This window comes from Amblyomma maculatum, chromosome 4 (assembly GCF_055883805.1).
Source record: "Amblyomma maculatum isolate TAMU_Amacu chromosome 4, ASM5588380v1, whole genome shotgun sequence".
Classification (NCBI taxonomy): Eukaryota; Metazoa; Arthropoda; class Arachnida; order Ixodida; family Ixodidae; genus Amblyomma; species Amblyomma maculatum.
This window is the reverse complement of record NC_139347.1, coordinates 87879548-87894545: the sequence shown is the minus strand read 5'-3', so window position 1 is coordinate 87894545 and position 14998 is coordinate 87879548. Positions and strand designations below refer to the sequence as shown.

The 14998-nt window shown below is 47.5% G+C and overlaps 1 protein-coding gene across 1 annotated transcript in view; it reads left to right on the top strand.

Moving 5' to 3' along the window:
- The window catches only part of LOC146191596 (platelet-derived growth factor receptor alpha-like), a 74044-nt gene that overhangs the window by 44765 nt on the left and 14281 nt on the right, over positions 1 to 14998 (top strand). Inside the window, exons 10-15 of the mRNA XM_084600351.1 lie at positions 2843 to 2961; positions 3056 to 3188; positions 3669 to 3773; positions 3878 to 3997; positions 4450 to 4657; positions 12783 to 13053. Coding sequence (XP_084456477.1) covers positions 2843 to 2961; positions 3056 to 3188; positions 3669 to 3773; positions 3878 to 3997; positions 4450 to 4657; positions 12783 to 13053 — 956 coding nt within the window. The remainder of the gene's footprint in view (positions 1 to 2842; positions 2962 to 3055; positions 3189 to 3668; positions 3774 to 3877; positions 3998 to 4449; positions 4658 to 12782; positions 13054 to 14998) is intronic.

Sequence of the window (14998 nt, the reverse complement as noted above, 5' to 3'; positions counted from 1 at the left end):
GTTTCTTCTGGCTTGGACTCTAGTGATCTCTGTGCGGAGCAGGTTGCGAGCTATGTGAAAACAGGAAGAAGCCCTCCGTACTTCTTTCCAGAACTCTACAACCGATTCCCCTCCCGTCCACTTCATTTCGTGTGTTGATGTTGACCATGCTCAGTCATTTTCCAGTTTCTGTATCATGAAACAAATGGAATGCTGTAGCGACGGAGTATACGACGGGCTACGCTATCACCCGAGTCGTACCAAGTAAATTTAGAACAAATGTCGCCGCCTTCCTGTTGAAGGACGTCATACTGCACCATGTCGCTCCCCAACAACTGATAACTGACCGCGGTCCTTGCTTGCTAGCAAGAGCGATAAGCGAAGTCATGCATGCTCTGTGCGTCATAAATTCAGAGCAGATACCACCCCCAGACTAACGGTCTCACAAAGCGCTTCAACAGCATGCTCACGGAGATGTCCTCTATGTACGTTTCAGATGATCATCGCGATTATAATGTAAGCCTACGCTTTGTGACCTCTTGTGAACTCCACCCGTAACGACACCGCTGGATACTCTCCCTTCTATCTTCTTTTTAGACGAGATCCAGTGCTTCCCTTCGACACTGTGTTCCCTGCTCCCGATGCCGTCAGCAGTTACACCCAAGACATTTGTCCGACCTGACGCCGCCCGTCATATTGCTAGCAGGCGACTTTCTGCCTCTCGGGAAGCTCAGAAAATCCATATTCCATTATGGCAGCCACCATCGATCTTGACGTCCAGTATGCAACTGGCTCTCTTGTTTCGCTGTGGCTCCCGTCCCTTCAAGTCGACCTAAGGGAAAAGCTCTTAGGACCTTACCGTGTTGTTCACCAAGTGACCGAATGTTACGAGATCGAACCCTTGGTACCAAACTCCGTACCCTCCACACCACCGTCTGAGATCGTCCATGTGACCTGTCTCAAGCCACCTAAGCTTCGGTTTTCAATCCTAAGCCACCGGTTTTCAATGAGTGCAAAATTTTCCTCGGCCTTATGCTCCGCTTTCAGTTCAGTCGTTCAGTCGTGTCCGACTCTTCGTGGCCCTATTGACCATGTCACGCCCCGCTTTCCGGTCTCTCACTATCTTCCTAACATCACATAACTTCATCTGCAGTGCCTCGAGGATGCCATCTAACCATCGCGTTCGCTGCCTACCCCTTCTCCGGCGACCCTCAACCTTTTCCAACATCAAATCTTCCTCCAGCGACTCCTCTCTTCTCATCAGATGACCAAAGTAGCTGAGCTTTAACTTTTGAATTTGACCCTCCAATGAGCAGTCATGGTTTATGATCGACAATATTGACTTATTTGATCTTCTGGCAGTCCAAGGAACTCTCAAGAGTCTTCGCCAGCACCACAATTCAAACGCGTCAATTCTTCGGCGGTCAGCCTTTTTCACAGTCCAACTCTCGCATCCATACATCACAACTGGAAAGACCATAGCACGAGTTATACGGATCTTGGTTGGCAGACTAATGTCTCTGCTCTTTACTAGGCGGTCAAGGCTAACCATTGCTCTTTTTCCCAGAAGCAGGCGTCTCCTAATTTCATGGCTGCAGTCTCCTTCCGAGGTAATCTTGGAGCTTCCACTATGCTCCGCTTTAATGGGGTGAAATTCTTGGGAAAGGGGTTATGACATATATAGTTGCTCCGATTGGAAAGTGATCCGTTCCGCCATCGGACAACCGTAAGTCCTCTTCGTACGGCAGAAGCCCATATGGGGCCCTTTTCCTCCCTAGAGAAGATAGTTTTGGCATCCTTTGCAACTTGTTCAAAGATGTCCTCGCGAATTGGTAAAGGTGGCCTTTTTTTGTTGTTTCTTGGGCCCAAAGTATCGCGGCTGTCTGGTTCGACCACATCACAAGAGGAGGAGCCCCCGCCTAGTTGGTTGAACTCTTCCAGGGACATTGTTGTGGCCTTCCTTTCTTTCGTGGATGTGACATTCTTCTTTTTATTTTCGCTGCACTTTCACGGCCTCCTGCAGCTGCAACATCCGTCACTGCTGCTTCTTTCTGCTGAGCCTGCTTTCTGCTGAGTTCCTGCCGTAACGAGCACCGGGACTCTGCTTCATGTCACGTGACGAAGAAGAATTCAGGCATTGTGCAAAGAGACGGCGACGCTGAAGTGTGTGCCGTTAACTGAGCGGTACCTTATTTTCCGCCAAGCTAAATGGGATGCACTGTATTAACTGGCCATATCAAGCCCCCCTCCTCCTCCCCTTGTAAAAATATATATGCCAACACCACCATCTACGTCGCCAGTGAAGAGTACACGACGATCGCGCGCTGTTGGTCCAGTGCACTTGCGTCATGAATTCGTGCGTCCGTGAAATTTCTAGACAAACAGTAAATCACATGAATATCTACTGTTTTGCAATGTTTAAAATGTTATCTTTTCGTGCCTGAAAGCATGTTTCATTTTTTTTTACATAGCTAATTGTGATTGTTATTTGATTGCTTTAAGCGTCTTTCTACATTATGGTAGGAGTGGTATTTATATTGTGTGACTTCAAACAGATGATCTTTGTCATTACTTCGCTTTAAAAGGTAAATCTGTAATGGTGCCCAACACACGCAGCTTTGCGATCGGCCAGTAGTTTCAGACCATATTTGGGGATGTGAAAGTTGGACTTCATTCTTTTAATGCGCGCTGGGTAAATAAGGCAATTAGATCCATAGCGTTTCTAGTCTAATATTTCCAGACGTGCCCTCCAAAAGGTTTTGTCGCCAATAGTACGTCTTTTTGCTTTTAAAGCGATCTATTCTATGCGGTTCAGCTTTTACAGAACATTGTGATATTTAATATCTTCCTATGCGTATTCCAGGAATGCGGACGTCTATGAATAGCACCCAAATCGCTTGGTTAAGCGCTATGTTCATCGGACTCATCGTTGCCTTCCTCGTCGCATTGTTCTTCCGGTGCAAGAAATACCGCGCAGTAATGGTGAGCAGGAGCAATATTGTATACCTTCCACGAAGGCTGGAAGACTGAAGAGCGAGTACTTACCATTTTGCTAATCATTTTTCGCATCACACAGAAAGAAGAAAAGGAGATGGACTGGCTGAAGGGTGAGATGGACATGTTCAACCCCGACCTGCCAATCGGCGAGCAGGCGGAGCTACTGCCGTATGACCCCCGTTGGGAGTTCCCCAAGCAGCGCCTCAAGCTGGGTACGCCCAACAAATGCGGCACGCGGACGCTCGTCGGGTTGGACTCGCGCACTCGGGAAAGCAGAGTGGAAGGGGAAGAAAAGAGAACGTGCTGCTACGCGTAGCACCATGTGAAGAAACGAATACCACGTTGATGATGACCTATAAACTTATTGCTATCTTCATCGATAAACGCTGATTCAAATGGGCCGCATAGAAAAGAAAGCGCTGTTAATTTTGACTTTTGCTGAGGCCGGAATCTTCGACGACGTGAAGAAGCTGCAGATACCTTCCATGATGATTGCCGTCGTTTAAGACCTCCATCGAAAGAACGATTCACTTGCAATGATTCTGAAAACAGAACTGATGGGCCCCATTAGCACCTGGCGTATGCGAAGGAGTTAAATTTTGGAATAGAGTATAATTACGTCGGTAGAGATAGAAGGTAAACAGAGTTTTGCTGTCAACGTATTTTAACGACACTTGTTGCCTCACCTACAGGTAGAACCCTGGGACAGGGAGCTTTCGGCCGTGTTGTCAAGGCTGAAGCAATTGGTCTTGGTCTCAACGGGAAGTCGCTTACGGTCGCAGTGAAAACGCTCAAAGGTGAGCCACTACAAGTCGCCGAAATTTGTGATCTTGGGCAATGTGTTCGCTGCAACCTTTTGCATACCTGTTATTTATTGCTCTTAATTTTCTTTGTTCCTCAGAACGAGCCGACGTGTCTCAGCGCAAGGCCTTGATGACCGAGCTCAAGATCCTCATTCATCTCGGCCGGCACTTGAACATTGTGAATATCCTCGGCGCCGTTACGAAGAATGTAGCCAAAGGTAACGCTTACTGTCATTTTAACCTACGTACATTCGTGAAAACAGCCTGCAGCGTACGTGCTTGAACAGCTTTAGTAGGGGGATAGGGTAAATAATATGCAGCTTGCGATCATGATATGACTTTGGTCATTTGAAATTCACTACCAGGTTCTTGCTCAGCCGTAGTACAACGAACTGTCCAAAACTGACGTGAACAAGAGACGGGAAACAAGACACCACAAGGAGCTGCTATTCAAGCTGGCCTAAAAGCAGCAGCTTTGGTGTTCCAACTTTCACTTCTAATTTTAGCGCTGTTTGTGCATTAGTTTAATGCGCCGCAGATCTACTGCATGAAATATGGAAACGGCGACAAAACGAAAGTGGGCGTACACGTTCATGCCGGCGTGAATGTCCTGATGTGAGGACCGATGTGCATGGTTCGGTTTCTACAACACCTATTCTGATGTATGCAGGTGAACTTATGGTGATCGTCGAGTACTGCAAGTTTGGCAACCTACGACACTACCTGCTGAAACACCGCGAGCGCTTCGTCAACCAGCTGAACCCCGAAACGGGCAAAGTAGATCCGGACATATGCTACAGCGCAAAGTCCCCGACTTCGGCGTCATCCGGTTTCCGGTCGGCGTGCGCTGTCTTCACCATTTCTAACCCCGTCCACTGGTGAGCTCTGCACCGCGACCTGGGTTAGTTCCTCAGGCAGGTCGCATTTATGGCTTCTTAGTGTGCACACGGTTCTAGTTTTCGAGAGATTATTTTACCGGAACGTGGACAGATTTAGAGGTGGCCCTCTCCAGCTCGACATCGCGGCACAAAAGACCTTGGTTGCGACAGCTCGGACAGCGGTTTCAGCTTAATGAGTCCCGGACATAGGACACTGCCAACCCCAATACACTGCCAATAAACCTTTTTTTCCCAAATCATCGTTTTATATGCTACTAATATACCGTATTCTTTCAAAATTTCCCAGAAAGGAGTGCGAGTATAAAAAAAGAAAAAATATTCTCATTGACAATTAAGTTCTCGCCCGCAGTGGATGTAATTTACTGTAAATATTACACGGACTGTATAGCAAATTTATATCAAACACTAATTACCTTCCTAATTTTCACTGTTGACGGGTTACTTTTAATGAAATTTCGAAGCCATGAACAAGGTTATGCAACTAGTTTTTTGAATGAAGCGAAACTAGTTTTTCTAAAGCTTCGCAGCGAGACAAAATCCGGATCCGCACAAAAATGACACTGAACGCGCAAGATTCGCTGGAAGATAGGGAGAAGCGACACGTCAGTTAGTGAGCGTTGCAGTCGCTACGGTGCCAGATGTGAATGTGTATGAATGTGCACGCACCATGCTTTTACACAAATAGCGCTGTTTGCCATTGCGGACTGAAGCAAATAAAAGGACAGGTTATTGCCAACTTCGTAGTCGCTGCTTTCGAGTGGAGTCGAAGAACGTTTACTGGTAATATTGGCATGTTTTGCTGCAGGTGTGGATGGAGACCTCAGTTTTATTCAGAGCCATGAAGGTAAAGAAAGTGTCTGGCACGTAACAGAAGAGCAGGTAGTCTAAAAGCGGTGGCCGAGGCACACCAGCACGTCAGCAGCGGACGTGCAATTTCGACCGAGCTTTCTGCCGGTCTAAACCTTTTAGTTTCGTTTTTGCGCGAAAAAAAAAAAAACAAAAAAAAATGGACTTTGACTGGCTTTACAAAACGAGTTTTTTGTTATTTAAAAAGCTCGCTAAACGTTGTATCTGTCTTCTCCGCGTTTTAAAACCTTCCGTTGGTTGTAAGTAGCCTCGCTAATTAAAAAAGAAATTTCCGGAGTCCTCCACTACGACGTCTTTCATAGCCCCAATAGCTTTGGGACGTTAAACCCCAATACCAAACCAATTTCAGTTTTAGAAATTTGCTTTTAATTTCTTAGAGGTTCTGCAGAGGTTCACGGCCGCCTCTTTAGTGTCCATACTTGAAATTGTCTTTTTCTTTTTTATTTCAAGCTTGCTACCTTTAGTAATTGATAAAGTGTTCAGTGAAACATCCGCTATATCACACGGCTAAGATAACACAGTCCTTTTTTACCATCACGGTCTGTCCACAGCTTAAACGATACTTTAAAAAACTGAAGCTGGCCTGTATCAACAGATTACTACGTTGTAATTGAAACGGAGATCTTCAATGGTAAAAAATAAATGAAGTGTAAATGTCGCTTAATACCAGCTGTTTTCGCAAGATGACCTTGATGACATCAAGATACATTTTCTCTTCGCGAGTTACTTCAAAACGGTGATCGATAACTACTTCTCGGCCTTGGCCTCACGAGCGGTAGTCGGATCGAAAGAAAATTTTTAAACTCAATTTTCTCGCAAATGTACGCGTCTTTTTCTGCCGAAAAAAAAAGTCGACATAGCCAGAGGAGGTCTTGCAGTTGATGTTTACTACGCTTACAAAAATGCGTGGGGTTGTACTCCATATTCCTTCAAATGCGCGGACAACTGCACCACTCGGGAAAAACTACGTTGCCCTCGGTTTAGACGCACTGATTCGGCAACGGTGGACACTCCAGGATGTGTTGTCAACATGACACGGCTCGACTAGAACGAACCTGTGGCACCAGCCAACGGGCGATACACTCATGGAGCGTCGTCGCTCTTTCTGCCTTCTGTTCAACGGGGCCTCCGAAACTTTCAAAGATCTTGGAGGCCACACTACGATCTTACGATCCTAGAAATAGCGGGTAACTAGGGAGGGACGTCCCCGCATGCTTGCGAAACGTTGCGATTGCGGTGACACAGATTTGCCAGACAAGTCAGGCACGAATTACTCACCCACTACCAAGTGGTGAGCCGTTATACCGATAGGACGCGGCCGCTCAGCTTGCCAACATTGTCTTCTTCCTGACAAATACCGCGTCAATCTTGTTCAAAAACCACGTGGGCACTGTGACAACTTGGGAGAGTTTATTCACTGAAAGTGCGTCTGTGCTTTGGAGCCTGTCTTACGCGAAAAAAAAAAAAACGCGTTGAACTCCTGCTCTCATGCAGGGCTCAGCTACCAGGAGAAAGTTGGACAGCCTATATAGAGGAGGTCTTGACGCTCTGTAAAGCAAAAAAAGCTTCGACGACCGAGGAAGATAAAGTATGACATCTGCTGAAGGGTGTTACCGATGATGTTTACAATTTCTTGACAGCAAAAGATGACATGGACGCCGTCTCTGATCTTATTCGCCACGCCCGCACTTTTGAGACATTGAGGACTCGTCGCATAATGCCATACTTTGGGCGGCTAGCCAACGTTACAACTTTGGCTAGCATTGAAAATAGCTTCCAGGACTTGCGATCGATGATTTGTAAATAGTTCGCAAGGAACTACAGCGATTCGAGTCGTTTGCACGGTGTCCACCATACGTGCCTGTTGACATTACCGTTCCTCGAGAAGTTCACGCCGTGCTCCCCTTTATGCCCGGGATGAACTCCGTCAGTGCGGCACGCACTAACGCCTACAGCCTAACGGCAAGGGTCGATAGCTCTAATCATCTGTCTCGTTACGACTCACGCCCGGCTCGCTACTAGCAACACTACGAGCCGCGTTCTGAGTACCATCCTCAACCACCACCTGTGCGTTCTTTCCGACGTCCAGCCCGAAGATCTGCCGATGCGCTTGACTATCAAATGGCCTCTGCACCCTTGGAGCCTTCCAGGGAGCAAGGTCTTCGCCGCATCGCCCCTGTTTGCCACCGTTATGGCACTGAAGGGCACATCGCTCGTTACTGCCGCAGTCTAACACTGACAAGCTCAGCCGCGTATCCATTTCCGCTTCTTCTTGGCAATGGCCCCCATCTTCAAACGATTTAACTTAGACCGAAGGACCACGTTGTCACTCTCCCGTTTCTGATCGCAGGTTCTCACCACCGCCTGCCTCTCATGCGCGCCGCTTTTCGTCGCCATGACCATGACGGCGGTCTGTATCGCCTGTGCCGGAAAACTAGTCCGAACAGTTGTTGGAGATGAGGCCACTGGAGTACGCTGTCTGTGGAAATTCCTCCATCTGTTTTATTGCTAAAGAACACTGTTTCTCTGCTTGTCCGTGATGTGGAGACAACGGCTTCAGTGGATACGGGGGTTTCTATTTCTATTATTGGTTTATCGTTTAAGAAGCGCTTAGATCGCAGTATGTTTATATGGGACAGAAATGTGAAATTTTACGGTACAGGTGGTCAGTTGTTGCGCCCTTTGGGAATGTGCGGTGCTAAGGTGTGCCTTGGCAGAACGATATTCACAGCCGAATTTGCAGTGCTATCGCGACGAACGCATGACGCGATTCTCCGTATGGATTTTTTGCGAATATGTGGTGCTACGGTAGACTGTCTCCCCAGAGAATTCTGCATTCGTGGTTTTCTTCTGTCTGGGGTTTTAGAAGAATCCCCGAGCAGGAGGTTGTGTTTTCGGTGTCCGAAGATACCAATGTACCAGCCCTTTCTATGATATGCGTCCCAGTTCTGTGCCCTAATCATGCTTTCGACATCTTCGATGCTGCAGTGGCACCGCTTCCCTACAATGTCTTAAGAAGCTCATTATCGTTCCTCATTACGGGCTGTCGGTGATCAACAGCGGCTCACGGCTGTGGGCCATCAACTGTTATTTGCAACCTGTCATTTTGCCCGTGATAATGAAGATTACCGCGTGTAGCCAAGATGATGCTGCTCCATATCCATGGCTTTGATAACGGACGTGTCCAACAGAGTTAGTGCTGCTCCAACCCTTGACTCACAACTGCGCGGAATGATCAGCGAATCTATAACCAACGAACAGCGTGCGGCTTTGAAGAATTTACTCCTCAAGTACTCGTCTATTTTTGCCTTTTCGGAGACCAGTGGTTCATGGGGAATTCCCCCGACACGCACCCGCCATCGCATTGATACAGGCTACTCACGCCCAGTTCTACAGAGGCCGTATAGAGTGTCGCCAACACAACGTCAGGTCACCAGTGAACAGGTTCGGGATAGGCAGGACAAATGCATTATTAAAGAGTCACTTAGTCCTTGGGCTGAAGAAAGATAGCGCATGGCGCTTTTGCGTGGATTATCGCTGTCTGAATGCTGTAACTAAGAAAGACGTCTATCTCCTCCCCGGAACGATGAAGCCATAGATTGCTTGCACCCTGCCTCACATTTTTCATCTGTCGATCTGCGGTCGGGATATTAGCAGATATTTATGCACCCCGAGGACAAAAAGAACACCGCTTTCATCACGCCTGACGGCCTATTTGATTTTAATGTAATGCCGTTCGAAACTTTCGAGAGATTTTTGGATGCCATCCTAGGTGACTTAAAATGACACATGTGTGTGCACTACCTCGAAGATGTCATTTTTGGCCGGACATTTCATGAGCACAATGAACGCCTTGCGCTTGTACTCGACTGCCTGAAAAACTCAGGTGTGGTACTGAATGCGAAGTGCCGCTTCGGTTAATGGCACACTTTCGTTCTTGGGCACCTCGTTTATCGTAAAGGCGTCAGACCTGACGCTCAGAAGACCGCGGCCGTTACGTCATTTCCACCACCTCAGAATATAAAGCAACTTCGAAGTTTCTTCCGCCTTTGCTCATATTTTCGCCACTTTATTCCTCGTTTCGCTGACATCCTTACCTGCTCACGTGTCTTCTCCGCAAAGATGCTCCCTACGAGTGGACATCCCATTGTGACAGTGATATTCACTAATTTAAGTTTTTACTAACATCGCATCCGATTCTTCGCCCTTTCAACCCTTCTGCCCCCACGGAAGTGCGCACTCACGCCAGTGGTGTTGGCATCTGCGCTGTGCTCACGTTTGCCGCTTGCGAAAACATAATGTGACGCCGGCAACTTTGATGGTTACGTTTCCGCGGTATTATCTCCGGACTCTGATGCCCATACGTTCAGCACTGAGCAGAGGCAGGACGAGAAGCCATTCTTTACCACTGCACAGGACTCCACAGCTTCGCGTCCTTTTTCCGCGAGTGGTGGGTTTTTGTACAAGAAGGGATATTGTGGCACTGGCCTCCGCTATCTTCTGGTGGTACCTGATAGCCTACGAGCCTCTGTATGGCGCGCTGTGTATGAAGATCCCACTTCTGGACACGTGGGATCAGCGAGGACACTCCATCGCATCCGAGAACGTTTTTGTTGGCTGTAGATGCGAGAAACTACCGAAACGTATGTGGCTATAGCTGTGCCCAGTATGCAAGTCGCAAACTTCCCACTGGGGCTTTTCATGGTCTCCTGCGTCCTGTGAAGCCTCCAAGATCTCCTTTTGAGCACGTCGGGGCAGACTTATTGGGGCCCTTTCCCATGACTGCAGCTACCGGATTGTTATCTGTACTGATTATCACACGTGTTATCGTCATAAGGCATGCGGCTACAGCACGCCAGGTCTCCCTCTTTTTGTTATACTTTGTTATAATTCGCCATGGGCCACCACGATTGGTTGATCGGCGACCGTGGTCTCCAGTTCACCGCGGATGTTGTGGAAGAACTCCTTCGCTTGTTCACGACGAATTTTCGATGCTGTACTCCTTACCACCCTGAAACAAATGAACTGACCGAGCGAACCAACAGGACACTCACCAACATACTTTCCATGTAGTACATTGCCGCTGACCACAGGAATAGGGGCTGTGTGCCGTTTATAACATGCGTATACAATACCGCTAAATAGGAAACAACACGTTACAGTCCGTTATTTCTTCTTTATGTCCTCGACATACCCTCGACTACATCCTCCCATTCTTCACAGACGAATATCCTGAGGTTGCCCAGCTTCTCTAGCGGGCTGAAGAAGCCCGATGAATAGCCCAGCTGAGAACTCTCGCCTCGCAACAGCGCTCGTAATGCCGCTATGACGAACATCATGCCATGTCACCTACCTTCCTGGCGAGTTGGTCTGGCCTTGGTGTCCATCCCGGAAGCGTGTTTCAAGCCAGAAATGTCTCGCGCATTATACCGGTTCCTACGTGATCTTGGAAAAAAAATTAGTGAACTTACTTATCGGATTGCGTGCCTCACCAAAAGTGTCCGACGTTCGGCACGCACTGAGGTCACCCACGTCGAGAGACTGAAACCTTGCCATCGTCGTCCTGACGACTGACTCGCCCGGAGGAGGGGAGAGGAATGAGGGGCTTCGTCCACGACGAGGGAAGTGTTAAGTGGATGAGGAAGTTTTAAGGAGAGCCAGGAAAATGAAGGAGGATCGAAGAGGATATCGAAGTGTGCGCGTTACGTTGGACCTTGGCTGGTGGTGCCTGCGTCACTGTCCGATGCCTATGGGAACCAGTCTTGTCGAACCTGACAAAAGGTCTCCGCGATCACGTTGCGGGCTTAACACTATAATGTAAGGGTTCAGCTATAGGGCCGTTGCTATGTCTGCGTGAGTGCGATGGAAGTCATTTCAATTCCTACCCCGTTCAATATTTCTTTACTCCCAATTGCGATGCTTCATCTGTGCTTTCTTATCTTCGTGGAAGCTTGATATTGGCCATTATTAGAATGAAATATCGGTGTGCCGACCGCATTGTCTGCCCACAGCATCTGTTAGCTTGCGCTGCACGATAAGATTGCACCACGCTCTACCGCTGGTTGCATTTAAGGGGGAATGGTGCCACGCAGTCGCATACTGCTCTGCTCATCCCAGTCGAACGTCACCGCTAGAGTGCCACCGCTAGAGTGAGCTGAGAACTACAGTACTATCAGCTGAAGACGCCATTTTAGTTTGATTCTGGCTGTCTGCATTTCCGTTGCGACTGCTCATTTCGGCTTTCTTCCACGCAAAGCAACGGTATTAATTCGTGATGACACCAGTCTGTGAGATGCTACTTGAGTACAAAAACAAAAATCGCTTTGTAGCGACGTAGAAAGGAGGGCCGAAAAGGAGAGTACGAGTGTAGGGACGAAAGTCTTAGGACCACATGTCCGGCGATTTCGGACTATAGAACCACGATGTAAATTAGTTATCACCTTATGTCTCTAGAAAACATAAAAGAAGTAAAGGCGGTCTTTCACATTGACAACTATGATTCGCGTCTACTCGCCCATAGAAAAGCTATGCGCTTTGGTTGTGGTTTGAGTTGTCCACAGACTTTTGTCCTCTGTAGTACGTGATAAAGGCTTAGACTTAATGCGGAGACAGTAAGCAATTTCTTCCTGCTCCACATGGGGATAGTGTGCGTTATATTTCTCTAAGAATAAATTTTAAATTTCAATAATTATCTGCGCTGAGCTCTCACCAACTTACAAGCTTTTCAAACACTGAAAACAAAAAGAGCTATATATATATATATATATAACGTTATAAGAAGGGCAGGAACTAACACTACAAGCTGGCGAGCTTTGTTCAGCTCTTTTTGTTTTCAGTGTTTGAAAAGCTTGTAAGTTGGTGAGAGCTCAGCGCAGATAATTATTGAAATTTATATATATATATTTAACAAATGAGTGGAAAACATTTAGTTCTGCATGCCCCCGGCAGGCAGCTTCTTCATTTCTAAGTACCTTCTGGAGATCCTTTCGATTTGCGCCCATGATGTTTTATCCTGAAATCAGATTGTAACGTGAGTCGTGCTTCATACTAAATACATAGCATTTTGCAGTATTGAAAGGGTGCACTTTCGGGCACTTAAAGTTTTGAGCTGTACCATTGATATTGTGTTAACAGTTAGAAATTTAACGCTATGGTTGACGGGAAGATGCAAGAACATACATCTCGGGGGCCGTTGATGACTCCAAAAAACTTCTTTTTTTCTCGCTTTGTTTTTCAGTCAACAGCGGCAGCAGGACACGCCGACGCTTAGGTACGAGAACCTAGCGATGAGCGCGACCCCTTCGAGTCGCGGGAATGAGTTCAGCTTCCTAGTGTCGGAAAGCGGAAACACAACGGACGGCTTCCTGTCTGACAACCATGCACAGCTGATGAGTGGCTCCTCTTTGCGATACCACGGAGACCTGCCTGACGCGGCGCTTACCACCTGCGACCTGCTCTGCTTCGCCTTCCAGTGCGCCCGTGGGATGGAGTACCTCGCTTCCAGAAAGGTATGGCTGCGCGTAATCCGGCTCCGGTACGGGCAAAGGCCATTCATGAAAGCGTCTCTTGACATGAGCACTACGATCCTGTGTGGTCGATGTGTGTATTTCCGGCCAATCACGGTAGCCAAGTGACGATATTATTTGAGGGAGATGGACAGGGAGACAAAGCAGGTACGCTCAAGCTTTGCCTTAAGCGTAGTTGCGATAGCGCCTTTGATGCCGCCTTTTCATTCCATGAGTTTTTAATTATTAATGCGTAAGGATTAGGTGTCTATGTTTGAGGTTCGGCATCCCCAAAAGTTCTGTAAGTGATTTCATCATGACCGAACGAGCTACCAAAAACGAATCATTGCACTAGAGAAAGGATCGAATAATCTCGTCTGGGAAGTCGTATGGGCAAAATTGAATAATTAGGTAATTAGTTATGAAAAAGCCAATTACACGTCGAGATAGCCTGACATTGTAAGAGAGACGTCCGGATGTGACGTCACACTTCCGGTCACGTGCCGTGTGGCAAAGGTCATGTGACTGCAACTGTGACGTCTGCATATGTGTCACGTGACCGGAAGTTGAGCGTTCAAGAAAAAAAAACAAATAAATTGAGTAAAATTGATCAGAAAATGTGTCAAGTACCGTATAATCGAAAAAATAAATAAATAAAAGAGCAACAACTGAGCAGCTATCATCGTTTACAGCTGTGTGAAATCTCTAAGAAGGGCATGCGATATAGCGTGTGCAGCAGCAACGCTCAGGCTTATGCATATTGTCACGTAGCCGTTTAGGCCCGTAACCAGAAGGTTGGGTTTTAATGGGGGGTTGAGCTAGCAGGCGCAGAAGAGAAGGGTCGGAGCACCGAGAGACCGCAGCTAACTTCAGCTTCTTCTCGAACGCCACGGGGCACTTCTTCGAGTCCGTGCACGAGACTCTCGATGAGCAGCCGCCTAGCGGCTGCTGTTGCACACGCTACAATATCTTCACTGCAGATTCTGCAGTGGTCTCGAAATTTTTCTTTGCTTAGACTGTTTTTTGTTTTTTTGGAGGGGGAAGGGGGTGGGGGGGTGGGGGCAAAGGAAAACTCAGTATTTTCTCACACTTCTCGGAGGACATTACACTTGCAGCTAACGCCCCATCCTGGTGGTGCAGTGCGTAGGGCGCTCGACTGCTGTGCACAAGGATGCGGGATCGAATCCCGGCTGCGGCAGCCGTTTTCAGATTTGGGTTAAAAGCTAGGCGTCTGTGTGCTGATCGAAGTTTCTGCAGTCCTCCACTACGGCGTTTTTCGTAGCCTGTGCCGCTTTAGGACAATAATATTCATAACAAGAACAAACATTTAACGGCATACAATTTGAGGTATATATGTCGTCGCTTCAGAGCCCCATTATAAACTGTCCTCAACTTGTATAGCTCGGTGGATACTAAATTGGAAGTTAAACGGCATGACACCACCCTGAACGCTGCACAAAGAACTATTGCGTCATAATTTTGATGCGATATCACGTGCGAATTTTTCCTGGCAATTCGGAACGATGTTAAATTTTTGATCCACATTTCTGGGGTATGTACTCCGGCATTTCGGCACAAGGGTCATAGTTAACTTTACGCACCTGCTAACTGTTGTAACTATACGAATTTCAACTACTTTGGCGCATAAGTGCGATGCGAGAATCCCTTAACAAACGTCAACTCTCGGAAAATCGTCCCTGTCTTAGAAGCTCGCAGTACGGCTGGTCTTTTGGGCCCACGCTACGAAATCCCCCAAGATGTTCCGTGATCTTCGTGGCGCACATTGGTAGCGGCAGAATGCGTCGCTCAAGCGTCAGCTGGTAACTCCAGGAGGAATGCACAAGTCTAGACACTGTACTCTTTAGAGCATCTCAATTCAGCGGGCCAAACATATGTTCTGAGAATCGGCGTGCATTTCGGCAAACTGTTGCGATGGCGATCGGTGAGA